This window comes from Urocitellus parryii, chromosome 4 (genome assembly GCF_045843805.1).
Source record: "Urocitellus parryii isolate mUroPar1 chromosome 4, mUroPar1.hap1, whole genome shotgun sequence".
NCBI classification, from domain to species: domain Eukaryota; kingdom Metazoa; phylum Chordata; class Mammalia; order Rodentia; family Sciuridae; genus Urocitellus; species Urocitellus parryii.
The window spans coordinates 204,247,439-204,274,586 of record NC_135534.1 but is presented as its reverse complement, the minus strand read 5'-3'; the positions used below and the strand labels follow the sequence as shown (position 1 = coordinate 204,274,586).

Below are 27,148 nucleotides of genomic sequence, written 5' to 3'. Positions count from 1 at the left end.
AGTCAGTGTTTCATGGGGGACAGAGCTTCCGTTTTGAGAGATGACAATAGTTCTAGGGATGGCTGGTGGTGACACTGCACCTCAGTGTGAATGCAGTGGCACTCTACCACAGCAAGAGAGAGAGGGGCCGCGCTCACCTGCTCCTTGGTGCGGCCCTCACGCTCCCGGATGTGGGTGGTCACGATGCGCTCCATCTCCTCCCGCAGCCGAGGGTACTGCTGGAGCTGGGAAGGGCGGGAGGCGAGAGAACCACGTGCACGGGGGCCATGGGAGGGGCCCCGAGGCCCACCAGAGTCCAGGGGCCCAGGGACAAGGGGACAGAGGCGAGGCGGGAAGAGGGCCCGGGATCCCAGGAAGCTGATGGCACCAAGCCACGGCCACCCCTAACCCCAGCGCGTGGTTCAAAGTTCTTCCTGGCTGCGGGCCCTCTCTGAGGCCTACTGGGGCAAGCTCTGGTGGGAAGGGCAGTTCTGGTGGTGAGGAGCACCACAGGAACTAGCCTGCTCCCTGGACAGCTGCCATCTTGGAGAATGACCAGAGGGATGAGACCTTTGAGGACCATTAGCTCCCAAGGTGTGCACTGGCCCTTGGGTGGCTGCCCTTTGCCTTCCGAAGGCCTGGAGGGACAGCTGGGTAATCAGGTGGGGAAGAGCCTCGAGTCCTCTCCAGGAGGAATTGGGGGGGTCAGGGCCCACGGTGCCAGTTGGCCTCCTGAGTCAGGCTGGGCACAGGCAATGCTCCTTGTCAGAGCTGAGGAAGGGGCAGGTTTGCAGGGGGAAACCAGCGGTCACACCAAAGGACATGCAGGAGCCACAGGCATGCGAGGGCATGGGGACATGCGGAGGTGGGGGTGCCAGCAGCATGAGCAGTACCCCGCGGGGGCCTGACAGGGCCCTGGGCCCTCTTGGTAAAATCCACCCAGTTCTGCCTCCTTTTGCATGCACCTGCCTGACACCATCGTCCCCAGCCTCCTCTGCCCAGCTCCCGGCTGGCAGGCCAGGCTGACTCTACCCACTCCTTGGAGCAGGAGCTCAGCAGCACCCATTTCCCCAGCTTCTCCAAACTCTTCCCCTCTGCTTGTGAGTCCCGCCATCTCAGCCACACTGAGCTCAGCCACCTGGACAAGGCCAAGGTGATTGCCTGCACTGCAAGTGGCTGTTGGATGTCACCTCTTCCAGAAAGTCTGCCCCCACCAGACCACTGAGAGCTGAGTTAGGGGCCTCCCTGTGGCACCCAATCTCCCTCGTCCAAATGGGCAGTCCTTGTCCCAAAGGCAGGGGTGGAGGGGCCAGGCACGCCTCCAGAGTTCAAAGAGGGCATGTAGAAGGGATGGGGGAATGAATGAAGGATGATGTCTTTGTCCTTCTTGTCGGGCTGAGTGGGCCCAGAGTCCTTGACCCTCTGGCTTGTGAACAGCGCTTCCTCAGGGAGGGAGGCCCAATGAACTTCAGATGGTGGGGCCCACCCAGGGGGACCTCCAGTCCTGCTGTCTGCCCTCCCTTCGTGAGACCCAGCTGGGCCAAGCTACGACAGCGCCCTGTCCCTCTTCCCATGCTGGGGTCCAACCCCTCGACGGACCCCCCTGTGTGGGAACAGAGCTGGGGTTTGGTAGGCCTGGGTCACAGGTGATTCTGAGGGCAAGACGGAGGCCAAGGAGCTGGGAGGAGGCCAGTCAGGAGAGGCAGGAGGATGCGGAGAGAAGCGGTACCCTGCAGGCCAGCCCAGGAGAGGCCGCCGTGAGAAGCCTAGGTCCCACGGTTCTGTGGCTGTGCCAAGGGTGTGGCAAGGGACCTGGGGAGGGGCAGCCTGTGAGCAGGGGCTAGACATACTGCTGGCGGGACCCAGTGGACCCTGCTGCCCCTCGAGGCTCAGGGAGGGACCTCCACTCCTCAGAGTCTCCTAGTCTGCGTAGATTGTGGACTGAGTCATCACTACTGGGCCTCTGGGGTGGCCCCCAAGGCTCCCCCTCCCAGAGCAGGGTGGGAGGGGGGCAGGAAAAGGAGGGAGGGGGGAGTATTGCCAAAGAGCATGACCAGTCCTCCCACCGACTGCCTGCATGTTGCATTTCTCTAGTTTTCCACGTGTCACACGTGGCAGGGCAGCCTCAGCCCCTGGGAGGGTTCTGTTCCTTGAGCATCTTTTTCCATCCTGGCTGCCTCTGAGCATTTCCAGACTTCCAGCCAGTTTTTGAAATGGAACTTTTCTCTCTCAGCTCTTGGCTGAGCAGGGCCGGCAGCCTGGAGCCCACTGGCTTAGCGGTCAGGGCTGCAGCTCCTAGAGCACAAGGCCCTGGGTTCAAAGCCAGTCCCTGCCTGCCAGAAAAGCCACGGGACCACCCTGAGTCTCAGTTTCTCTGTGGGTCACACGGATAGTAAAGGTGCCTTGCCTCTTGGGGTTGCTGAGAAGATGGAGTAGCACCCGCTACTTCCTGCATCAAAGTCTGAATTTCACCCAGAGATGAGAAGTCTGATTCTAGCAGGGCTGGCAGTAATCAGAATCAAACATTTATCAAACCTTTAGCAGGAGTGATTTGCTCAGCTCAAAAACTTAGGAAGAAAAAAAGAAAAGACAAAGAGGGTGAGTCTTGCCAAAGAAAAAATAATTACTGTCCATTAAACAAATCAAAAGGCAAAAGAATTATCTTCCTCCGTTTAGACCAGTTTTCCATTCTAAAGTTTTTGTTGGCCAGTTTTTCCACTCGCAAAAATCAAACATATGAAAGATTTGAACACAACTAAAATTTGTGAAATAGAAAGATTACTATGTTCCTTTGCCTGCTCACAAAATAATGTTTGGCAATTTGGTGAATGCAACTTGGGGATTTTATCACTCAATGTACATTAATTTTCCCAAAATACTATATACATTCTTCTCTGAAACAATCATGTTTTCCCTCACAGGACATTCTGGAGGGACATGTGACTACAAACAAGTATGTCCTGCCCTTTTAATAATAGCTGTAGCATTCCACTGTCTGTGTAATAGTGTACATAGCATTGATCCTCTTGATGGGCATCTGGGTCGTTTCCAAAATTTTACCATTTACAATAATTACTGCTTTCCTTTTGGAATGCAAGTCAGCAGAGTTTTTAAATTTTTATCTCTAGAAATCGGCCCTCTAGGAATCTAGATGAAGGACAGCCCTCAACAAAGAATATAATACATCTTCATGTACAAAGATGTTCACTGACAGGTTATTTATGTGTAATATCAAAAAACTGGAGACTACCTAAATGTTCCATGACAGGAAAACCTCAAGAAACTTATTCAATAGAAGCTCGTGTTTCTATTCTCAATCTTTCTATGGACTATGGACTAGTGGCCCTGAAAATGTATGTTATTAAGAGAAAAAGCAGAATGCTCATATATTCCCAGTGTGTCACCAAATACAAGAAACCAAGATGTAGAAAAAAGATTTGGAGAGATAGTAAAGTTTTGGGGAAGGGAATATTGCAGAAGTTATCAAATTGATAACTGCTCATCATCTATTAACCAGGTCAAAAGAAGAAAAAGAAAACAGAAAGGAGTTAAAGCACCCTAACTGTCCCTCAGTAGGATACTGAGGCCACAGATCATCCATGAGGCAGCAGTGGCCACCACATGCAACATTCCACCACCCGGTGCCCGAGGACAGAGGAGCCGGGGAGATCATTACTGAAAACTCAAAGTTAAGGCAGCCGTGCCCCCACCCTGCAGCACGGGAGATTTCTCAGGCCCAGGAGAGACTGGGCTTTAGCCCCGAGACGGGTTCAGGCTACTTGTGGGGTGCGGCAGCCCTGGAGTCCTGGGCCAGCTCCCGCAGGCAGCGAACTCTCTTGTAAACCCCTGGAAGATGCGCTTTGGATGACCTGGCTAAAAATCTTCAAAATGCTCAAGAGTAGACAGATAGGAAAAAGGCATCTGAAGGATCACAGACAGCTCGGAGGAGGCCGGCCCTGCCAAACCGCACGCACGCACGCATTACCATCTGCTTTGAGGCAAATTGGTTTTGAGGGACTGGGATGGCTCCCCGCCCCAGGAGGCTCTGATCCCAGATCCCTTCCTAAATCGGAATCCCCTTCTGCTTTTCCTTTCTGAAACTGTTGGGTCATTGGTAAAATGGGGCTGACACTACCCACTTCTTCGGGTTGTCGAGAGGATTAAGTCACACACTAAGGGCAAGCCCTTAGCCCCGTGCGCTCACACAGTAGCTGCTCAGTCAACAGCCTCCATCTCGTCTCATCCTTCTCATCCTAGTGGGCAGAAAGGGGTCACTGAGGACACTTGAGCTGCAGCAAAGTCCTCTGGCAGGGACAGGGGCCTGGGGGGACCATAAGCCCAGGGAGACCCAGGGTTATCGGCTGGCAAGAGACACCAGCCAGGGATCTCCTGGCCTGCATGGGTGTCTGGGTCTCTGCGGGGAGCCAAGAGGCTGCCAGTCTGTTTGGCAGATGGTTCCGCCCATGGGAGGCCGGAGCCACAAAGAAGGGACGGCCAGGCCCAGCCCCTCCCAGGCGGCCGCCATACCTTTTCACTACACTTTCTGATGGTGGTGGTGAGCTCACTGACTACCATATCCACACACTTGATACTGGGCTCTTTGAGCTTCTGCACCTGCTTTTTCACTGTGGCTTCAAAAGCGAGGTCAGGAGTGAAGAGGCCCGTCCTGCACCCGGGGAGGAGGGGTCAGGGAGAGGAGGGGGTGAGAGCCAAGCAGCCGGGCTCCAGGGGTGGGGCAGGATGGCACAGGCATGGGGGAAGAGAGAGAGACACCGACACAGAGAAAGAGAAGAGAAGACAACGTGAGCGTGGGACCCAGCCCTCCCTCTCCACCCGGGATCAGGCCTCCCGGGCGCTGCCAAGATCCCCCAGGGCTCTGTGGGGATGGCCAGAGGTCTCAGGGGCCAAGCCCCTAGCCCATACCAGATCCCTACTAGTTCAGAGCCTCACCCCCAGACTGACTGCCCCTTCACTCTCCTCAGCTGCTCTAAGTTACCTGCTCCTTCTTTTCCAGTTCCATTTCTGTCTACAGCCTTGGGTCCTTTTAAGGAGCCGACCCAGGCCAAGACAGGTTAGGACCCCACCCACCCATCCTGCTCAGTGCTAGGATTCCCAGTGCCACCTGCACTGGCTTCATCCTGATTTCTCCACCTCTACCAGGGCTGCTGCTCAGGCTGTGCACTGCACAAATCTAAGGGCCTCCACTTGCATAAATTGTGATGCAGATGAGGCCTCCCAGAGGGCAGTGTAGCAGCCTGACCTCTGCTGTCCAGTTCCCTGCTCTGCTCCTGCCACTCTCCCCAAGGAGAGTCCCCTGCCTCTCCTCCAAAGGGGCTTGGGGAAATCAGTTCCAAAAGACAGAAAGAGAGAGAAGAAGAAAGACAGGTAGTGAGGTGGCAATAGCGGGCCAGGGCGGCAGTGGGGGAGGCAGGGAGGGAGGCCCGGGTGGGATCAGTGAGCCCTGGACTTGGAGCCCAAAGCCCTGGCCTAGCAACACTGCTGCCACCTCTTGGCTGACATGACCTTGGGTGAGTCACTTGGTCCCCTGAGCCTCAGTGTTCCTGCTGTGAAATGGGGGTCACCGTCCCTGCCCTGCCCTTCTCCTGTGGTTCTGTGAGGCTGGATGACATGGCAGGGGGAGATGGCTCGTCCCTGGAAGGCTGGATGTGAATGGAGGGGAGGGGAGGGCCTGAGGGGGGCCTGAGCGAGGGTGGGGTGCGGGTGGGAAGATGAGGGACAGCAGGGGATCAGGATACCCGCTGGTCCTGGGCCCCTGCACCCCTCTGGCTCCCAGTGCCGGAGAAGGCCTGGGCCCCATCTACATCCTCAGTTTTCCCCAAGACCCCTCCCTAGAGCATCCCAAGGTGACTCCACCTCTGTGGGCGGGAAGGGGGCTCAGGTACCCTCAAGCCCTATCCTCTCTGAGCTGGGGGGACCTCGTGGTGGGCTCTCAGGGTAAACGACCAGCCACCCTACCAGTCTCCCCAGCTTCCAATCCCTCGGTCCCCAGGGCTGGAGCTCGGGGTTCCCTCTGCTGGCCCGTGGCTGCCTGCCTCCCCCACCCCGCTGAGGCCTGTACATGCTACCGGGGAGGCAGTGGGGACTGGGGAGGGAGTGCCCGGCAGCAGTGCAGGGTAGGGACAGAGGCAGGCTGGCCCGGGTTACCTTCTTGGTGCACTGTCTAACGGTGCTGATTAGCTCCGAGATAACCATGTCCACACACTTGAGACACGGTTCTCGGATCTTCTTCACCTGCTTTTTCACAATGGTCTCAAAGGCCATGTCTGGGGTAAACAGCCCCGTTCTGAACGCCCGGAGCGGGAGAAGGGCACAGTGTCACAGGCCAGCACCTGCCAGGAGGGACAGGCCAGGGCCCCTCCCAAACCTCTGAGCTGGGCGGGGGCGGGGGTCCCATTACTCTCTCTGGGCTTCGGTGTCCCCACCTGTCAGATGGGTGACGGGATTCTAATGAGGGGCTTTCCCTACAAGGTCTTTGGGGGCAAGACAAAGGCTGCATGTGTGCATTTACATGTCCTGCTGCCTCTTAAGTGGTCCTACAAAAAGCTCTGTGGCCAGAAATGGCTTGGCAATGGCCAAACTGGGTTCTCCCGAAGAGCCGCCCAGGACTGAGCATCTCGGCCCAGGTGCTCATCAGCAGGTAAACTCCAAGTCCAACCTCGGATGTTCTTTTCTAGTTCCATTTCTGTCTACAGTCTTGGGTCATTCTAAGAAAACCGAAATGAGTCTGCACAAACCCAGGGACATGTCCGTCTGTCTGCGCCTGGCACTAGGAAGTGCTTTACATGGTTCTGCTGCCTGGAGTGGCTGAGCGAGCACAGTGCAGATCTGGGTCTCTGCAGGGGTCTGAACTGTCAAGGAGAGAGTCTACCTCCCAAGCCCTCCTGCTCCACAGGCTGGATGGCCTCGGGAGGTGGGCGAACGGTCAACACTGGGCTGACGGGGACGGGGAGGGTGTGGTGGAGTGATGCTGTGCCCCAGGCCCTGCCCAGTGGGTGGGCACCTTTGCTCAGTAACCTGGCTAGGACTGGGTGGAGATGCCCCACCCTGGGGAAGGGCAGGGGCCCAGCCCGAGAGGGTACTTCGCAGGCCATCTGTACTCTGGGCTCTGTGCCCTGCTCCCAGGCCCTGCTCCAGGGACAGTAGAGGAGGCCATCGGGTTGCAAGGAGTGCAGTGGTCCAGCCCCCCCATCTGCCTCCCCTGGCTGGAGCCTGTTGAGCTGGGAGCTAGAAAGTTGGGATTGAGGGGACTAGGGAGCAGGACTCTCAGGTCCTTCCTGAGGGGGGCCACTTCCCTGCTCTCTGCATCAGAGCTAACCCCCCCCTGCCCTCTGGGGTTCAGCCCCCCTCCCTGGTCCCAGTACGTGCCTAATGCCATGGATATTCTTGATGGCATAGCTGATCTCCCTTCGAAGCTCTTTCTCATCAAACTCCATCTATGAGGACAACAGAGAGAAAGATGGTCAGGGCCTGTCCCTGTTGCGTGGGAGGCCCAGGCAGGGCCCACCCACTCCCAGGGCCGAGCACCAGGGCCTTTGGAGAGTTAAGCAAAGGACCACATCAGAGTGTCCTGGGTGGGAGTGGAGACTTCCTGAGTCCTCCATCCCTGGGGCTTCCTGTCCTACCTTGACTAGCTCAAAGGGGAAGCGTTCATGGAAGATCCGGTTGATGCGGGCTCCCCCAGACAGCTCATAGGTGTCGATCTGGTCTCCAGAGCCCTCAATGCGCTTCTCAAAGTCCACTGCAAACTGCTGGACCATCCTGTGGAGAGAGGTATGGCCCCGTGGAGAGAGCCCTGGGGAGTCCAGTGCTGAAGTGGGTGCTGAGAGGCTGGGGCGGGGACAGCTCAGCGGTGGGACGTCAGGGCCGGGAGAGGCTCACTGGAGCAGGGCCTTGGTCTTCCGTGAAGGGTCATCAGGGCGGAAGTTCTTGTACTCCTCCACCTCCTTCTCGATGGACAGCAGCTGGCTCTGCAGCTTGTTCCGCAGCCCAGGCAGTGTGTCCCGGATGTGGTTCGTCAGTTGCTGGGTGTGAAGGGGAGGAAAAGGTTAAGGCCACAGAACCAACCCAGCTTCCCAGGGAGCCAGGCAGAGAGCGGGCTACCAGGGGGCCCTGCGTATGTGGTGAGGTGGACACTGGAGGGATGGGCATGGGGCCACCGAGGGCTGCCCTGCTCCAGAACAAAATCTTCTTGCAGGCAGGCTTCCCCTTGGCATGAGTTCACAGAGGTGTATTATTTGATTTAATGAGCACATAACTCTATTTTCAAACAAAACCAGAATCGCGGATTTGTATTTGACATTACTTGATTTTTGACCAGTTTAACGTTTTCAGATATCCTAAAGGCAAACCAAATGCCTCTAACGCAGGGGAGGCTGAGGGCTGCCCCCTCATTCCCTCTAGGGTTCAGCCCTTCAGGTAATTCTCAAGTTGAGGCGCCCACTCTCACTAGGTCCCCCCACACTGCATCTCCCTGTATCTTCATAACGACCCTATGAAACAGACTCTGGCGACATTTCCCCATTTCATAGATATAGGAATACAGGCGCAGAGAGCTGGAGAGTGTCTCAGCGCAGGCTGGAACCCAGGTCTGTGGCACTCCCCACTGCCCCTCTCCTGTCAAAACGCACAGCCCTGAGTTCTAGAGGCCCATTCCAGATGGAGAAGCACCCAGGGAAACCCCGGGGGGTGCTGACCCCAGTCTAGGATCCATCTCTCCCCATCTCGAAAGGAACCAGGTCTTCAGCTGCGTACACACCAATCATGGCCCCCAAACCAAGCCCTTGTTGCTGGCCCCCTCCACACGAGGTCTTGGCCTTTTCTGTGTCCCAGGAGTTCTGGGGTTCCCCAGGCAGGTCCCACACAGGGTCAGCTGCAAAGCTCTGTGGCCCTGGGATGTGGGCAGCCTCCTTTGCTTTTCTGGGTGTTTGTTCGTCTGCATGATGGGTGCGAACCTCTCAGTCTCCCTCAAGATACATTTAAATTACTCTTTGGTCATGCTGGTGTCCCCAGGCCCTGTCCTAGCCTGTGCCCCTACCTGGTTGAGGACCTTCTGCAGGTAGGGTGTCCCCATGCGGTCAGCCAGGTGGCGATAGGATGGGTGGGAGAGGAAGAACTTGCGCTCAGCGGCCAAGGCAGCCGTGATGTCCTTCTTGCCATCTATGTCCTTCTGGCTCCTGTTCACCACCCCAATGTAGCCTGTGGGCAGTCAAGGTCAGGGAAGCGGCCTTCTCAGGAGTGTCCAGAGGAGCAGGCAGTGGGTAGGGGAGTGGTCGCCTACCTCTGCGCAGGGGGAGCAGCTTGTTCTCCAGCACATCCCTGGCATCTGTGCCCTCATCCATCAGGTCCAGCTTTGTGATGACCCCAATGGTGCGCTGACCTGGGGGTGGGCAGCAGGAGGGCAGTCCTCATGTAGACCCGCCCTCAGGAGGAAATCCCCAAGCCCACCCACCCTGCTCCCCGTCTCCCTGCCCATCCCCTCACCCGCTCCTGGGACCCCTCCTATAATTTTACACAGTGACGTTTAAAAGCATGAATCTGCTCCCACCGCTATTCCACCTAGACCCTGCAGGGGCTCCCCCTAAACTAAGAAGCAACCACCCCCGGGCCTGGCACACGGACTGCCAAGTGGGAACCTACCCTGGGGGTCCACCTCCTTGGCCACCTTGAGGGCATCAGAGTTGGCCAGGTCGGAGTTGGCAGGGGACACCGCCAAGATGAGGCAGTTCTCCTTGGTGACGAACTGCATAAGCATGTCTCGGATCTGGAACTCGATGTCCGCAGGCTGGTCTCCCACCGGCACCTTGGTCATTCCGGGCAGGTCCACCAGCGTCAGGTTCAATACTGGACGGGGCGACAAGAGGGATGGCTCAAAGCAAGGGGCATGACCGTGGGCGCGCAGAGTTACAGAACAGGGTCGGACCCAGGGGATCCGCGTGGGAGCCGGGTCTAAGGAGGACCAGGATAGGGGCTCAGGATGGGCGGAGCCACGGCGGGGTGGAGCTGGGGCTAGCAGGGCGTGGGGGGGGCGGCTGCGGGGGCGGAGTCTGCGCCAGAAAGGGGCGGGGCCCAGAAAGCGGCCTGGGGGCGTGGCTAGGCAAAGAAGCAGGAGGGCGGGGCCAGGTCTCACCGTGCGGCGAGTAGACCCGCAGGTTTATCGGCACCGGAGAGATGCCCTTGTTGGTACCGGTGACCCGGTCGGTCTCGGCCTCGATTTCCAGGCGCACCTCCTCGAAGTCAGTGAACTTCTTCCCCTTGCAGTGCAGGAACTCCGCGTATTCTGCTCCAGAAGCGGGTAGAGGAAGGGGGCGAGCATCACAGTCCGGAACCCACCTGCGCCCCATCTCCCACCAGAAACAGACTCCAAACGCTTTTATCTCCCTTGTTCAGGTAAGGAATGGAACCCGAGGAGGGAACGAAGCCCTTCCTTGGTGACTTTCAAGTTCAGTAGAAAGGTAGCCCCTCACCTTGGGGCTGATGGAGAGCATGTACCTGTGTTAGCATTGACCAGCTGCAGGACCAGGGGACGTCGCGTGACAATGCCAGATCCTCGGGGCAAGAAGTCCCTGCAAGGATCAGAGGAAGGTCAAGATCAGGAGTACCAGTTCTGCAGCTGGGAGATCCAAAATCCCCTTAAAGTGCTGACCCCACCGCACCTTAGAACAAGGGCTTCAGGCCCTGAAGGGGTGATGCCACCCAGAAAAGTGGAAAACACCCTCTTCCAAGTCCCCACATAATTTATGCACCTAAGCTGCCAGGAGACTACACCAGCAATTCCCCAGATGCCTCTTAGACATGCCCTGTGTTGGTTCAGGACCAACAGGAGGTTCCTGCCCCAACCCAGCCTCAGCCACTCAGCCTGGGGGAAACTGAGGTATGGCTGGCCTACACCCTCAGTGTCCAGTGGCCACAGAGTGGATCCCAAGAAACGGCCCTGCACTTCATCCCCTTCCTTTCTCTGTGGGGAAGGGCAACATCTCACTTCCCTTTTCTCAGGTCCCATCTGGCTGGGGTTGAGGACAGGCAGATGCAGGGGGGAGGAGGCAAGGAAAAGAATTTGGGCTTCAAAAGTGCCCATTGTGTGCCAGCTGCTTTGTGGGCGATATCTCTAGACTCCATACAGTAGCCTCAGGAGGTAGTTGCTGCTACTATCCCCATTTTATGGATGAGGAAACTGAGGCTCAGCGATGTTCAGATTACACAGCCAGTATCTAGCAGAGCAGACCTTGGACTTGGATCTGTTCTACCATGCAGTGAAAGCTCTCTGTTCTCAGCTCCCCATGGATCCAGTCCCTATGGATCTGGACTGAGGGGTCACAAGTCATTTGTCTCCAGACCCAGCAGTCCAATCTGTATTTCAGACATGGCTCATGCTGATGTCAACCCCAGCTGTCCTTCTGGCTGAGTCTTGAGGGTGCAAGTACTCTGTCCTGTCAGCTCTTCTTGTTCCCTCACCCCACCCTCCTCGCCCTACCCCACCCCAGGCAGACACGAGGGCAGAGGCCTCTCCAGGAATCAGGCTGTCATGGGATCCCCAGGACCCAGGAAAGGGGGAAGCAGGCCAGCTGCCTCCTCATGGAGCAACACATGGAGACCGGGAGGGGAACACACAGGACTGACAGAGCCAGAGGCAGAAGCCAGGTCTCCCACCACCTGCCCAGGGCCTGACTCAGATTCAAGGTCTGGGGCAACAAAGAGGCCCAGGGCTCCCAGGTTCAAGGCCTCCTGTTGGAGCCCTCGCCTGAGCCACCTCTGGGGAGAGCAGAGCTGGTGAGGAGGAGCCAATGGAAAGGAGATGGCAGGTAGCTTCTGCATTTTCAGGTGCCAAGCAAATTTCATTGTTGCCAGACTATGAGCTGCGGGAGGGCAGGGCCAGCACTTTCTCTCTGCCACAGATCCCAGGGCTCAGAATCCCCGTATTCCAGAGGTGCTCAATAAATTCTGAGTGAATCCCAACTCCTCAAACATGTTCTGATATGGAAATTATAATTTTACAGATGAAGCAATTGAAGCTCAGAGAGGGGAAGTGACTCACTCAAGGTCACACAGCAGAGCTAGGATTATTCTTCTCCTTGCATCTATTTATTTATTGGTGGTGCTGCTGCTGGGGATTGAACCCAAGGCCTAATGCATGCTAGGCAAGCAGTCTCAGCTGAGCTATAGCCCCAGCCCCCAGAGCTGGGATTATCATAGAAGTTGCTTTTGTTGGTTTTGTTTCCTTGGGGTGATGAGATTCAAACCCAGGTCCTTGCACGTGCCAGGCAAGTGCTCCACCACTAAGCTTCCTCCCCAGCCCCAGAGCTGAGATTCAAACCAAGTGCAGGCTGGCCTCCAGAGCCTGGAAACCTCCCCATCCAACTGTGTCACCCCCTAAACCCGAGGAGCCAGACTCAACTTTTTATGTAATTCAATTCAATCTGGTCTGTGCCAGGCCCTGTGCTGGGCCCTGGGGACGGGAGATGATGAGTCAGACAGCTCCCCACCCCAGGCGCTCGCAATGTGGTGGAGGAGACAGGCAAGTAAACAGAACATGCAAGTCTGTGTGGCCTGCACTGCAGAGTGGCTGGCACACAGGGCGGGGCCTCCTGGGGGGACCTCCTCCTTTATCTCTCCTAGGTGTTACTCAGTGACTCCTTGGGAGACAACCCCTCGGTTTTGGGGGACCCCCAGGACCATGGAGATAGGACAGCTGTTCTCATAGAGGCTTCAGTGGGCATGGGGGCCTGGGGTCCACCTTCTTCCCCATCAGCTTCTTGCCCAGCAATACCATGGCAACTGCTGTTGCCATGGAAACTGCAGGAGGGGCTGGAAAGGATGGGACTCCCCACGGAGAGTCCCCCATGCAGAGACATGGACCTTGCCTAGAGTTCTTCCCCAAGAGGCATCCCCCTTGAGCAGAAGGGCCCACCCCTGAGCGTGGAGGTCTCTGAGGTGCCAAATAGGGAGGGGGTATGCAGAGCCCAGGGCCCACCTAGGCAGGGTGATGGGTGTGGTCCACAGCCTGGACCAGCCTGCCCCACATCACTGCCTCCCTGGGGCTTCTTCAAAGGACAAGCAGCTTATGGACAGCAGAGATTAGCGGGCAGGGCCATGTCTGGGGGAAGAGTCTCTCCTCCGCAGGGTGGGCATGGGGGTGCCAGGGAGGGAGGTGTCCCATTGCTCTCAGGGCCCAGGTGCACAGAGTGAGGCACATCAAATTCTTGAGGCAGCTTGTGCAAACGCACAACCTTCAGACATGCAGGGAGGCAGAATCCGGATTCAAAGCCCATCCCCACATGGCTGTCTTGCTCCCTGTCAAGTTTAAGGCTCACTGGCTGAGTGGTTCAGAGCCCGTGCAGGCAGATGCCCTGGACTGGAACCCCACATCTGCCTTTCCCCCGCCTGGTGGCCTTGGTCACGTCCTTTCACTCTCCAGGCCTCACCGTCCTCTGGCGTCATATTAACCCTGCCTCATGCACTTCCCTGCCGGCAGCAGTGGAGGATTCATGGAGCTGGTTCACACCAGGGCTGAGCCCAGGCCTGCCCTGCAACTGGAGCGGGCTGCTGAGGGTCCCCTGATCTCACTCCCCCCCGAGATGATCCCCAAATTCCATCAACAATCCCCAAATCCCACAGAACCCTCCACCTCACTTCTTCTGGCCACCGAATTGAATCTCGGGACCCTGATCATGAAATGTTAGAGGGAAGGATGGGAATTTGAAGAGCAAAGCTTGTGGACAATGTCCCATTCCTCCATAACTGTCCAGAAGGTGGGACCAAAGTCCAGAGAGGGCAGGGAACTGGGAGGGCACACGGCGATGGAGAGAAGGCCAGGATGGGACGAGAACCTGGAGGCCAGCTTCCCAGTCCCAACCACTTGACAGACAGCGCCGAGGGCAGAGCCTGGCACAAGGGAGGGCTCAGGCAATGCGGGAGAGAAGGAGCCTGGCTCGGCCATTCCTTCCCCTGCCTACACTGACCCACTAGGTGCCTGTTAAGGCTAACAGATCCCTGGGGGGAGTCAGCCTGATCCAGCCTCCAGTCAGTGGCACCCCTGCACCTCCTGCCCAGCTCCTGCCAGCTCCTGCCCAGGCGGAGGGAGGACATGCAGGTGCCCAGACAAAGTGTGTGGGGGCCCAGCAGCCGCGGTGGCCGCGTGCTGCTCTGCGCGGGGGAGGGTGGATGGTGGCCTGCCAGCTCTCCCACTCATTTTGAGCAGATGGTGGCTTCCCAGGGAGGCCTTGCCTCGCCATCTGCAGAGGCACCTTCAAACCTGGAGCAGAGAGGACAAAATGCACACCTCAGGACCTCCAAACGCCACCCACTCCCTGTCTGATTTGGTACTGTCGCCCCCGGAAGGGGGTCTGGAGAAACTGCACCAAAAGGCTGAAGGGACCCCATTTCCACTCTAGGAGCTGAGACTCGGGGCCAGAGCCCAGGGATCCCGGTTCCCAACCCTGTTGCATAAAAGTGACAGTGGGGGGACCCACTAGTTCTTGGGCTTTGAGGTCAGATCTGCATGGACTTGTGTGGCCGAGGGCAAACAACCACACCTCTCTGAGCCTCAGTTTCCACATCAGGAAATCAGGCTGCTCCGAGGCTGATATCAGTAATGCCTGAAGAACTGGCTGTCACCGCGGAGAGCGGCGGGGCTGTGCTGGGTGCTGAGCGGCGGGGAGCTAGAAGGCGGCTCTCCAGCAGCTGGCTGGCCCGGGAGCTGGAGTGTCTAAGGCCAGATCTTGCCCTGAAAATGGAAGGCAGGGGCTGGGCAGGCTCCAAGGTGCCCTCTGAGGCAGGGAGCTGGGCGCGGCAGTGGGCCGGCCAAGAAATACAGCAGGAAGGGGTGAGTCTGCCCTGGGCGACAAGCCCCTCTCTGTTCCCACCATCCCAGAGGGCCCCGGGAGCCCGCAGCCGCCCACATCACAGCGCATGAATTCCAAGATGAGGTTTACTTTTTTTTTTTTCAAATGTTTCTACTTTTTAAAAAACATATATTTTTTAGTTGTCAATGGACCTTTCTTTTATTTGCTTATATAGACGCAGTGCCGAGGGGCCACCCCAGTGCCTCACACAGGCTAGGCAAGCGCTCTGCCACTGAGCCCCAGCCCCAGCCCCAGCCCCAGCCCCAAGGTTTAGATATTTCAAGACAGTTCCTTGACAGTCCTGCTGCTCCCAAGAACAGGGACTGGGCTGGTGCTCTTTCCCAGCATGTCCCAGCACCTGGACACTCTGTGGCAGCACCCAGACCACCCTGCCCAGTGCCAGGAAGACTGGAAGGTGAGCTCTCAGGGCCCCCTCAGCCTCACTGGGCAGGCATGGAAACCCAGGAGCAAAGGCTGACGTCTCTGGCCCCAAAGTTGTGGTCAAGCTGGTGACAGGGTGGGGTGGGCACCAGGGCTCTGGACCAGTACCCGGTCCTCGTCTTCCCCACTGAGGAGGATCTACTAACTTTCCTTCCTTCCATCCTTCATTGATGTTCTTTTCTCTTCCTTCCTTCCGAGTGTTGATGGCTGTATTTCCAAAAAGGAAACATATTTCTCTTTTGCCCCCAATTTTTAAAAAATCATATGCTCTCCATTTGAAAAAGTCCAGAAGGCACATAAATACTTTAGAAATGACCGATCATCATCCCAACACCGGGGGATAACCTTTGTAAACATTTTATTATCAATAATAATAATTGCTGATGGATTGCTGGCTGTCGGCCAAACCTTTGCCAGCGGCTTCAAAATCCACACCATCCTGAGATTTCTTCTGGGGAGTGAAGGAAATATCCTAAAATTAGACTGCGGAGATGGTTTCACGACTCCATAGATATACTAAAAATCCTTGAATCATACACTTAACGTGAGTGGATTTTATGGTATATAAATTTTTTATTACACCACAATAAAGCTGCTTAAGGGATCTGCGTCCTCTGGATTGATCCTCCCACGGCTGTGGGAGGTGGCTGCCATCAGTTTCCCCATCTCCCTGGGGAAGAAACTGACACTCAGAGAGAGAAGGCCCTGTGCCCCTGAGCTGGGTCCCTATCCACGTTTCAGAAGCTTCTTGACTCACCAAACAACACGCTGGAGCCATTCAATCTGGAGCTACATCTGGATTCACCAGGAGCACCAGCTCTACCACAGAAGTGCGCCCCTGCTCCAGGCCTCCGTTTTCCCATCCGTGAAATGGGAGCCGATGTAGCAGCTCCCTCCCTGGACTGTAGAGGGGATGCCCTGAGGTCCTGGCTGCGGAAGGCCCCACAGAGGGTGCCCACTGGGTAACCAGACCTGGATACTGGCAGGCACTGGGTACCTTCTCTGTACTCCCTCCAGCTGGGGACTCGGGAAGCAGGTGAGCGTGACTCAGCTACAGAGATCCTCCTCCTCCTCCTCCTCCTGGCCAGTGGCCTCCTTTTTCCCTGTGCTGAGACCAGAGGTAACACGGTAATGAACGGATTCGAGGTGAAAAGTAGCCACGGTCATTGCTGTTGTCTGTCAGGACATCCTAAGAGAAAATAGAGCCGTACCCCACACCAGGAGAGTCAAGTCGGCGGGGCGGGTGATGGGGATGGCACCCTGGAGTAGGTGACGGCTGACGAGAGACTCGGAGGAAGGAGCCAGCGAAGCAGGGAGACGGGGCTGGGGCAACGGGGCGCAGCGGGCACCCAGGACCATGGGAAAGGGCTCAGCTCACTCTTCCCATGACCCGTGAGCTCAGGTGGCCCAGGAGGCAGGGCTGGGGGAAACAGGGCCGGGGGCTGGGGCCTGGTTATGGGAGCAGGGTCTCCACAGTAGACTTCAGGCAGAAGAGGTTAGATGGGGGGCTTGGAGAGTCCCCCACTATTGTGCAGGGAATGGATTGGGAGGAGAGAGGCGCTGCCCCAGTGGCTGAGAGGGGTGAAGGCAGCAGAGGTCAGGGGTAGGCGGACAGGGCAGGAGGCTGGACTGGATGGGGAGGGTGAGGGGAGGTGGATCCCGGGGCCTCTGGCCAGGGCCCTGGGGAGATGCCATCTAGAAGACCGTCCTGAGTATCTTTCAACCGGATATTCCTTTCCCCCATTGCCTAGGATCATTCCGAGTTGCTAGAGCTGCTCTCCAGACCACTTTCAGTTTTTTTTAATAGTTTTTAGTTGTAGGCGGACACAATGTCTTTATTTTACTTTATGTGGTGCTGAGGATCGAATCCAGTGCCTCACGCGTGCTAGGCGAGGGCTCTACCTCTGAGCCCCAACTCCAGCCCTTGTTCAATCTCCCTGGTACCAGAGATTGAACCCAGGGGCACTTAACCACTGAGCCACATCCCCAGCCTAATTTTAAATATTTCATTTAGAGACAGGGCCTCGCTAAGTTCTGAGGCTGGCTTTGAACTCACGATTCTCCTGCCTCAGCCTCCCAAGCCGTGAGATTACAGGCGTGCGCCACTGCAGCGGGCTCCACTCTCAGTTCTTACCCAGATCTCAGTCCAGGGAGTGGGTAAGAGTGCAGAGACGCTGCGGGCAGCAGAGGAGGGGGAGGCGGGGTGGCACGTGTGTGGAGACCTGTGCCGCTTCCTGTTCTTCCTCTTGATTGAATCGCTGTGTGACTTGGGGCAGGTTCCCTACCCTCTGTGTGCCATTTGGCCATCTCAAAACCTGGGGTGTTCATTTCTGCTGCTCTGCAAGTGGGATGTTGATTCCAAGAAGACTGCGGTGGGCACTGTCTTCCTTAGACATGGGGAATCGGGCCCTGATCCTGGGTCTCACACTCAGGGGGCCCTCTGGACTTTGTCCGCCTTCACCCTCCCAGGGGGGCAAGGAGCCAAGGGAAGGGGGCCAGCTAGAGCCTGCAGACCCCTCCCAGGCTACCTTGGGAACCCTGGGATCCCCTCTCAAGCAGTCCCTAGCCCACCCCTGGGTCTGCCTCCTGCAAATGGATTTTGTTTCAGGGGGCAGCACAGGCCCAAGGAGGGTCCTTCTTGGGCCCATGGAGGAGCGGAGAATGAGGGCCGGGTGAGCTCTGGAGGCTCCTGGTGGCGTGAGGTGGCGTGAGATGGAGTGAGGTGGAGTGAGGAGGGACCAGGGCAGCCCAGGGGGAGGGGCATCTGTCCCCACTCAGAGGGACCTCAAGTCCTAAATTCAAACCCAGCCTACCAGGCGGTTGTGAAGGTGTGTGCATCAAGGTGGGAGAACAGAACGCCTCGAGTTTAGCAGCCGCCGCTTGATTTATAGCTGGATTGTTGGGCCATATGGCATGTGGGCCTCCATTTCTGCTCTTGCCCACGTCTGACAACACTGTCCCCGTGACTGGCTCCTCTGCCGCTGCCCCACCCGCCTGCCTGCCCACCCTCTGACCCCGGCCAAAGCCTGGGAAATTCAGTCTCCTGGCACCGGGATCAGATGCTGTCTGCCAGGGTCACTTTTCATTCCTAGCTCCTCTGGGCCACCAGGAGGGGCGGGGTTGGGGCAGAATGTCCCTGGCAGGGCACCTTTCCTTCAGTCCAGCCCCCAGGAATGGATTCCACATGCAGTCCCTGGCAGCACTGCTGAGCGTGGGGCAGGTGTGTGCGCTGAGGCACACGGAGGCTGGCACCCAGGGCAGCTGCCACAGCTCTCCGGGGACAGGGACGACAATCCTGCCTCCCCCACCTTCTCCGTCTGGCCTGTGGCCTCTGCCTCTCACTCAGGGTCCTTCACCAGGGTCCTCCATCTCGCAGGCTTCTCCCCTCTTGGGGCCAAGCAGGCACCTGGACTGGTCCAGCCTTAGTGCCACCTCCGGAGGGCTTTCTCTGACCCCAGGCCACGGCCTCTCTTCACTCTCAGGCTCCTGTGGGATCCTTGTGGGTTTCACAGTCGCCTGTCGTCTCGGCTGGGACCTTCCCGAAGCACAGGTAGGTCTACCTTGTTCTCAGCCCTGTCCCTGGGGCCTGGCACAGGGCAGGTTTCAAGGAAATATCTGCAGTCAGACAGCGACCCCCTGCATCAGATCCCAGTTAACCCCTGGTCTTCTCTGGTCTCAGTCTCCCAATCTAAGAAACGGGAACACCAGGGTGCGCCCCAGAGTGTTCAGGGACAGCACAGAGCTTTACAGTGGGGAGTGGGTGTCTCCCAGAGGAGGGCCAGAGGAGGGCTAGGCCTGACCAAAGAAGGGCTCTCAGAGGCCAAGGCCAGCACCAGGCCCCTGGGGAAGCAGCTGGGGACCCACATGGGGTGTAGGTAGGCAGCCACCTAAGACCCCAGCTCCATCCAGGCAGAGGCTCCCAGGGGTCCGCTACCCCACCAGGATGGAGCCCATCCCCTCCCCAACTGTGGCCCCCTCCCAGGCTGCAGGGCACCAAGGCCTTGCCTGCCCAGGCCCCAGCAGGGATGAACTGGCGCGTCCTCCACGCCAGGCCCTCCAGTTCCAGCTCCACTGCAGTCCCACCAGGGAGGTGTCATTGTCCCCATTTTACAGATGAGGAGACAGCAGCTGGGCAGGGGTGGAGCACACGCTCCAGGTGGGCCACCCTCAGGCCTGGCTCCGCCCCCAGCACCTCCCTCTCCGCAAATCCCCCCTGCCTCAGCCTTCCCGGGGCTGGAGGGCGGGGCGGGGCGGGGCGGGGCGGGGCGGGGCGGGGCCGCCTCTGGCTCTGGAGGAGCCCTGGAGGAGCGCTCGGGAAGGACGGAAGGACACAGGGAGCAGAAGGGCCCTGGACAGGCCCCTTGACCTAGGGCCAGGTGTTGCTGGGGCGTGCTGGGGGCCACGGATCCTCCTCTGCACTTACCCCAGAATGAGCTCATCTACTCTCCAGGTTTACTCGACAACTCCCAAATTTCCATTTCCAGCCCGCCTTCCCCCAGCTTCTGACACTTCCGCGGAGGAGTCTAATGGGCACCTCAGGCTCAGTATGTCCAACCCAGCACCCTCTTCCCTGGCCCCCAATCTGCCCTGCCCCCCTATCCCTGACTCCATCAACGGCGACATTCCTGCCTCTGAGCATTCGTCAAAGACCTTGTTTTCTTTTTGGTACCCGGGATTGAACCACTGGGCTGTCCCAGCCCTCCTTTCTTTCCCTTTTTTTCTTTTTTTAAAATTTTGAGACAGAGTCTTGCTAAGTTGCTTAGGTCCTCACTAAGTTGCTAAGGTTGGCCTCAAACTTGTGATCCTCCTGCCTCAGCCTCCTGAATCGCCGGGATGACAGGCCCTGAAGTCATTTTTGATCCCTCTTTCCCTCCTTCTGTGTCCACCCACCCACCACAGATCCTGAACCCCACAATTCTCGACAGAGGTATGGCCCTGTCCGAGGCCCCCGCCTCGTGCGCATGCAGCAGCCAATCTTGCTTTCTCTCTGACCCTGTCCCCAAGTCACACACTTGCCAGAATCAGTTAAAGTCATTGAACTTACTTAAAGGCTTCCAAGAAAAATGAAGACACACACACATTCCTCACCGAGCCCTGCCTGCCTACCTCTTTCATCTCATTTCTCCTCGACACCACCTTTTGTCCTGCCCCAGGGCCTTTGCCTTTTGTCCTGCCCCAGGGCTTTTGCATTTTCTGTTCCCTGGCCCAGAGTTCCCCCCAGCTACTCTCACAGCTCCTCTCTGTTCATTGCTCACCCTGGTGCCGCCTGCTCCTGGAGGCCTTCTCTGCCCCCCCTAACGCTGGCCACACTCCTCTGCCTTTGTCTCCTCCCTGCAGAATCCCTGGCCTCAAGGCTCTGTGGCCTCCAGGAATGCTTGCTAAATGACCCGAGGAGCCAACCTCCATTTGCCCTTCTGTGAAAGGGGAATGAAGACATAGCGTAGATCCAGACAAGTCCCAGCAGGGTCCTGGGCAGCTGCCGGGCCACCTCCATCGCAGAGCTGGTGGCAAGGTCATCCTGGGTACCCAGGAGCCCAGGCTAGCCGACCTCAGCTGGTTTCCTCCAACTCGATTTCCTCTCCTTGGGGGGTTGGCTCCTGGGAAGCCCCAGGAGGCAGAGCTACTGTTACCATGCTCACCAGACTGGGGACCCAGCCCTGGGTGGAGAGGTCAGGAGCCTGTGAGGGAGCGGGCAGGGCTGCTGGGGGCCACTGAGCCTCGGTTTCCCTGCTTGTGCCCCAGCACTGGCCCCCTCCCTCGCTTCCAGGATCCCAGTGCTCTCCCACCCCTCCCCCACACTTAGAGGAGGGCTCTTCCAGCTCCCTGGGCTGGTGGGTGTCAGGCACCCTACACATCTTTCTTCAGGGATCCTGGCAAGGGTGTTGAGATGCGGAGGGCAGCAAGAGGGCCAGGCCTCCTGAGCAGAGTTCACACCTCGCTCTGCCCCTGGACGAGCCAACAGTGGCTGAATCTGCTGGGGCTGGGGCTGGGCTAGGGGCTGGGGCCAGGGTGGGGCTAGGGCTGGCCTGCTGCCCAGTGGACTCCCAGAAAGGGAGCCAGGAGCGGCACACAGCTAGACTGTCAACACCTCCCCCCACATGTTTACAAAAGGGCTTTGCCACCCATGAACTCGTATCCCACAGCCACTGGCTCAGGAAGGCAGGGCAGCAGTTGTCAGTGTTCCCATTCCTCAGATAAGGAAAACGAAGTCCACACACCTGCAGGTTCCCATGCCCAGCGCAGGGACTGGCCCTCAGAGGCTGCTGTTGGTCACGATCAGGAACCAGGGCTTGGACTGACATGGGCTGCACTTCCTGAATGTGTGACCTTGGCAAGGCATTTGTCCAGGGTCTCAGTTTCCCCATCTGTAGGGTGGGCAACCCCTGCCTGCCTCTGGGGGGGGGGCTGCTGTGAGCCTGTGGAGGACTCAGCAAGGTGTGGGGCATGAGGGAGGGGCTGCAGGGACAGGAGCTGAGGTCCCTGACTCTATACCCCTGCCCAGACCAGCTGGCCTGGCACAGCAAATATTTAACAAGAGGTAGAATATGGAACAAGTGCTGGACACCCTTGGGAACCGTTGTCTCCAAGGTACCCTCTGCCCTAACCCTGAGTGCTGGACAGGGCTGTGGGAAGGGGCCGAATAGGTTTCTCTGCAGCTCTGGGGTCACGTGATCTGAAGGGGTGTTCGGTAGGAGCTGTCCTGGAGAGACAGAAGGCCTCCCTCTGTGCTGACCAGATGGGCATGTCCTGGGGGGAGACTTTCCAACATCCCACATCCTTCCCTTGACTCTCTAGGATTGGCAGTGGTCTTCCCAGGACATTTGAGGGGCAGGAACAACTATCCAGTCCATTCCAACTGTTATATTAAACATGTGACAACTGAGGGTCAGAGAGGGCAAGAGACTTGCCTGAGGTTTCAAAGCAGAACCTGGATGTCACCCTACAGAACTGCTGTCCCCTTGGGGGGAGGGGCCCCTGCCTCCTTTCCTGCGTGCCAACCACTTCCTTAGCCATGAAGGTCATCGGAAGAAAGCCAGGTTCCTGGAGAGTGGAGGGATGTTGATGATGGAGGGGAAGGTCACTGTCAGCTCTCCTGCCTCCTGCCTCAGCCTGCCCAGCCCCCCATCCGCTTCCAGCACCGGCGGAATCCTCTCTGCTCCTTCTCAGCACCAGAAAGCCACCTCTATCTTCTCCGTCTCAGAGGGGAGCCTGGGTGTCACGACCTGCCCGCGCCCCCCCATCCCAGGACCCTTTGTCTTTGCGTTTGCTCCCCACTCTGTCACCTGGCCCTCCCAGCGCCTTGTGGGATCAGAGGCGGGAGGGGGATTAGGTTCTGCAAATGGCTCCCCCTGCCCGCCTCCTGCCTCCTGTCTTAGTCATCTCTGCCCTCCGCTGCCTGCTCCCTCCATCACAATCCCTCTGCCAGGCCTTGGGGAGGACCACACTGGCAGGCGCCCCCGACCCGGGGGCAGCGGCGAGGCCAGGGGCGGCAGCTGAGAAGCACCCCGAAGTGTTTTCTCCCCCCCTTCCTCGTCCCGCAGCCCGCGCCCCCCCTGCGCCGCGCTGCGCACGGATGGCGGCGGGAGCCGCAGAGGTGTGTGTGTCAGCGGGGAGACTGCCTGGTCCTCGATGCCCACGGGGCTGTGTCCTCTTCCAGGACCTGGGGGAGGTCCCTTGTCACGGCCCAGGGGCTGACCCCTTGGAGCCTAGGAAAGGGGGCACTGGCCCGGGGTGCTGCCCGGTCCTAGGGACTCCCGGGCCGAGGGAGGCGCTGAGTAATGCGGCCCCCGCGGAGACCATTGAGTCTGGGGGCACCTCTCTGCTCCTGGCAGAGCGCTGTCTCCCCTAAAGGACGGGGCGGAGGAGGGGGCGTGATTCCGTGGCCCGGGGCTGGCCGACGTTTGCAGACTAGCCGGGGGCGCCGCCGCCCCCAGGGGCTCGCGGTGGGGGAGGGCCGCCTCCCCCCGCAGCGGGTGGGGGCGCGCCGTCCGCTGGCGCAGCCCGGGGGCTGGGAGGTCGCGGCGCCGTCAGAGCCCGGGGCCCCGGGGTGGGGGGCGCGCTCGGGGGCGCGCCGCTCCTACCTGCCTACGAAATTCTCAAGCACCGAGCTCTTGCCGGCGCTCTGGCCGCCCACCACGGCGATCTGCGGCAGGTCGAGGTCCGCGTTCTGGCCGATGGCGGAGAAGGCATCCTGCAGCCGGTTGACCAGCGGGATGAGATCCTCCATGCCCCGGTTGCCCATGGTTGCGGCGGGCCCCGCGGGCTGCGATCCGGCCGCCGCTCCCGCTCCGGCTCCGGCTCCCGCTCCCGGCTCCGGCTCCGGCTCCGGCTCCGCCGCTGCAGCCGCGCGCCCGGACTGCGTGCGCCGTGGGCCCCCCGCCCCTCGGGGATCCGAGCGGAGCACTACGTCGGACCGCCACGAGAGGGCGTCCGCGGCCCTGCGGGCAGGCGGCCGTGCGCAGGCGCCTCCCGGGGTATTATGGGTGTTGTAGTTTTCTCCTTCTGCGGCTTTTGGGGCGATTTACCAGTATCTAGGGGTACTGATGCTTTGCAGAGGATATCGTTTCTGGAAGTGGGCTGTATACCACCCCTCGAAATGGGATATTGGATGGTGGTCTCAGCTGTCTTACTTCATCGCACAGTTGGGGAAACTGAGGCCTGGAGAGACTATCAAATTGCTCAAGGTCACAGTCCCCTGACAGAGTTCCTCTTGACTTTGCTGCCTTCTGCCCTAGGGTCTGACACTAGTCTCCTGCATATCCTTTCCTGTCTGAGCCTCATTTTCTCTGTTCTAGAAGGAGAAGGATGGAGCATTAATTCAACCATACCTACTGAGCACCCACTATAAACCAGGCCCTATCCTGGGCCTGCAGATTCAGCACTAACAAGATAGCCAGGTCTCTGGCCTCACAGATCTTACACAAAGCTGGCAGGATAGACAGGAACCGATGAGCAGGCAAATGGAATAGTAAAAGCAGAAACCCTTCATAGCAAGAGCAATGGAAGAAATCAATGGGGAGTATGCAGCGTTATCTGTGGGTGTGGAAAAGTCGTTTTAAACTGGAAGGAATTAGGGTTCTCCAAAAAGTGACCTTGGAGAAGAGAGTCTGTCACGGGCAGATCAAGAGGAAAAGCAGGGGGGCCTGGGGATGTGGCTCAAGCAGTAGCGCGCTCGCCTGGCATGCATGCGGCCCAGGTTCGATCCTCAGCACCACATACCAACAAAGATGTTGTGTCCGCCAAGAACTAAAAAATAAATATTAAAAATTCTCTCTCTCTCTCTCTCTCTCTCTCTCTCTCTCTCTCTCTCTCCTCTCTCACTCTCTCTTTAAAAAAAAAAAAAAAAAGAGGAAGAGCAGGGACCAAGACCCCGATGCTAACAAGACCCTTGGGAGAGTTAGAAGTTCTTGTCCTAGACAGAGATGCCCTTTACCTGACTCCATCAGGATGGTGGCAAAATATGGGATTCGAATCCAGGACCACCGTAACCCTTCCCTGCTAAGTCCTTCCACACAGAGAGGCCCTGAGGCGCCAGGCCCAACCATCTGCCTCTTCACTTAAGAAGCAATTTGAACTCTCCACCGGGAGGCTAGAAAGGGAGGCAGCATACTTTGATGTTTGGAGGCTCAGCAGGTCATTTCCCTGTGAGGGAGAGCAGTGACCCAGGAATTGGAGACTGTCCAGTTTTCACGCACGGAGTACGTATTATGGAACCAGGCACTGTGCTAGGCCCCAGAGATATAGCTGCGAGCAAAATGACATGTTGCTTACTAAAATGTAGCTTACAGGCTGATGCAAGAAAGAGGGGCGATACACGAGTCAGCCAATAGACACAGCTTGCCATATGGTGACGAGCAAGGAAGCAGGTCTGCCGGCCAGGAAGCAGGGCAGGGTTTGTTTTGCTGTGGAGAGTGGACACAGAACGGGTTGGTCAACAGCAGACTTGAAGCAAGTAAGGGACTGCCCCATGTAGGGGACGAATTTTCCAGGCAGGCAGGGGGAGTCAGTAGACCCTACCCCTCAGAGCCCCAGGGAGTGGGTTAGGAGTCTAGCCGGGCCTTAGACAAGCTGTCTGACCCAGGTCCTTCCACATCTCGGAGCCTTAGTTGTGTAATCTGGCTAATGGGCATGGTGCTAGAGCAGAATGCCCATGTAGGGCAGGGCCTAGGCCAGGTACTCAGGAGACTCTCATTAGTCCCCAGCTGTGAGAACCTGGATGAGGACAACTTTCCAGCCAGCTGGAACATCAATTCCATATGCCTCACATCTGCATCCTGAGCGGCTGCTCTAAGCTGGCCTATTATTATGCTCTGAGGACCCAGAGAGGGCAGTGATGGGAGCTGGGACGAACAGCACATTCAATCGGGCTACATTCACAGTTGTCTGCCTAGAGGGATACTGTCACCACTGGGCTTTTATTGGTTTTATCTTTTTCCCTAATTATAATAGCTAGTCTTTTTATAAAAATCAGGCTTTATACAAATATTTGAAGGCCTCAGGTTATCCTTCCACCAAGAGCTCAAGGGTATCTATAACTTAGGGTTTATCCTCTAGATCCGGCCCCCCATATGTATTTGTTTTGTTCTATTTTGTTTTCACAGATGGGATCATACTAAATACTTTAGGATTCTGTGTCACTGATAATCACGCCAGCAGACTGGGCCTCGTGGGGAAATTCAGTCTCAGGCCTCAGCAGAGACCTGTTGCATCATGACCTGTATTTAAAAAGAACCAAGGACTCCAGGAAATTTCTGTGCACATCAAAGTTGGAGAAGTTCTTATATGTACTGTGTGCAACTTTCCTTTTAGAAGCAATGTCTTAGACATCCTCCAAATCTGCCACATTCCTTGTTCAGGGCTGCATAGTTTTTTTTTTTTTTACTATTTGGTAGTGCCTTGATTGTTCCCTGGTCTACAAAAAATTGCTGGGTTGGACTTGAACAATGAATGAATGGGCTGTGTGTGGCTGCACACGTCTACAATCACAGCTACTCCGAGACTAAAAAGGATCAGCCTTGGAAACTTACCAAGACTCTGTCTCAAAAAAGAAAAAGAAAAGGACTGGTGGTGTAGCTCAGTGATAGAGTACAGAGTACTTACCTAGCATGTGTGAGGCCCTAAACCTGGGTTCCATCTCCAGTACCACCAAAAAAAAAAAAAAAAGTGGGGCTGGGGTTGTGGCTCAGAGGTAGAGTGCTCACCTAGCATGTGTGAGGCCCTGGGTTTGATCCTCAGCACCACATAAAAAAATAAAATATATAGTGTCCACCTATAACTAAAAATTAAGTATTTTAAAAAGTGGGGGGAATGCATCAAATACCACTTGGAGGTGTGAAGGAGGGAGAATGTGGTGGGCAGGGAAACAGCATGAAGTCTGAAGTCAGAAAGGGAACACACCTGAAGCCTACCTGGCCTTGTTTTCTGCACTGGGCTTAGCAGGGGCTAAGGGAGAGCTGCTACAGATGGGTGTCCCAGGCTCAGGGCAGCTGGGTCCCCTGGGGGCCGATGAATTGAATGAGAGTCTTAGAAATGGCTCTGACCCTCTGCTTTGAGTACCCGCGAGGCAGGATTCTCTCCCTCCAGAGTTTTGACCAACTGTGCTAAACCCATTGCATTCACTGGGCGTCTCCTTCTAGCCAGGTCACTGGGCCGAGGGAGGTGCCAGCTACCTCCCACCCTTCATTAGCTCATTTTGACTGAGCTACAGAAAAGTAACGGAGGATGTGGCAAAGGTCACAAAGTCAAGAAGTGACTTTGAGTCAAGTTGTGGACGGAAGTGGGTGACTCAGCTTCCACACTGATATTCTCCGCCATGCTCTCCACATATTTTTTAATGCACATAAAACTATACACTAGCCCCTCTGGTAGCA

At 57.3% G+C, this 27,148-nt stretch overlaps 1 protein-coding gene across 1 annotated transcript in view; it reads right to left on the bottom strand.

Annotated features, from left to right (window-relative positions):
• The window catches only part of Dnm1 (dynamin 1), a 39,841-nt gene extending 16,259 nt beyond the window's left edge, over positions 1-23,582 (bottom strand). Inside the window, exons 1-11 of the mRNA XM_077797123.1 lie at positions 23,360-23,582; positions 10,489-10,562; positions 10,127-10,276; positions 9,637-9,840; positions 9,278-9,376; positions 9,035-9,195; positions 7,879-8,021; positions 7,623-7,758; positions 7,366-7,433; positions 4,507-4,645; positions 138-224 (exon numbers count right to left, since the gene is read on the bottom strand). Coding sequence (XP_077653249.1) covers positions 138-224; positions 4,507-4,645; positions 7,366-7,433; positions 7,623-7,758; positions 7,879-8,021; positions 9,035-9,195; positions 9,278-9,376; positions 9,637-9,840; positions 10,127-10,276; positions 10,489-10,562; positions 23,360-23,520 — 1,422 coding nt within the window. The 5' untranslated portion in view covers positions 23,521-23,582. The remainder of the gene's footprint in view (positions 1-137; positions 225-4,506; positions 4,646-7,365; positions 7,434-7,622; positions 7,759-7,878; positions 8,022-9,034; positions 9,196-9,277; positions 9,377-9,636; positions 9,841-10,126; positions 10,277-10,488; positions 10,563-23,359) is intronic.
• Positions 23,583-27,148: the final 3,566 nt, after the last annotated feature.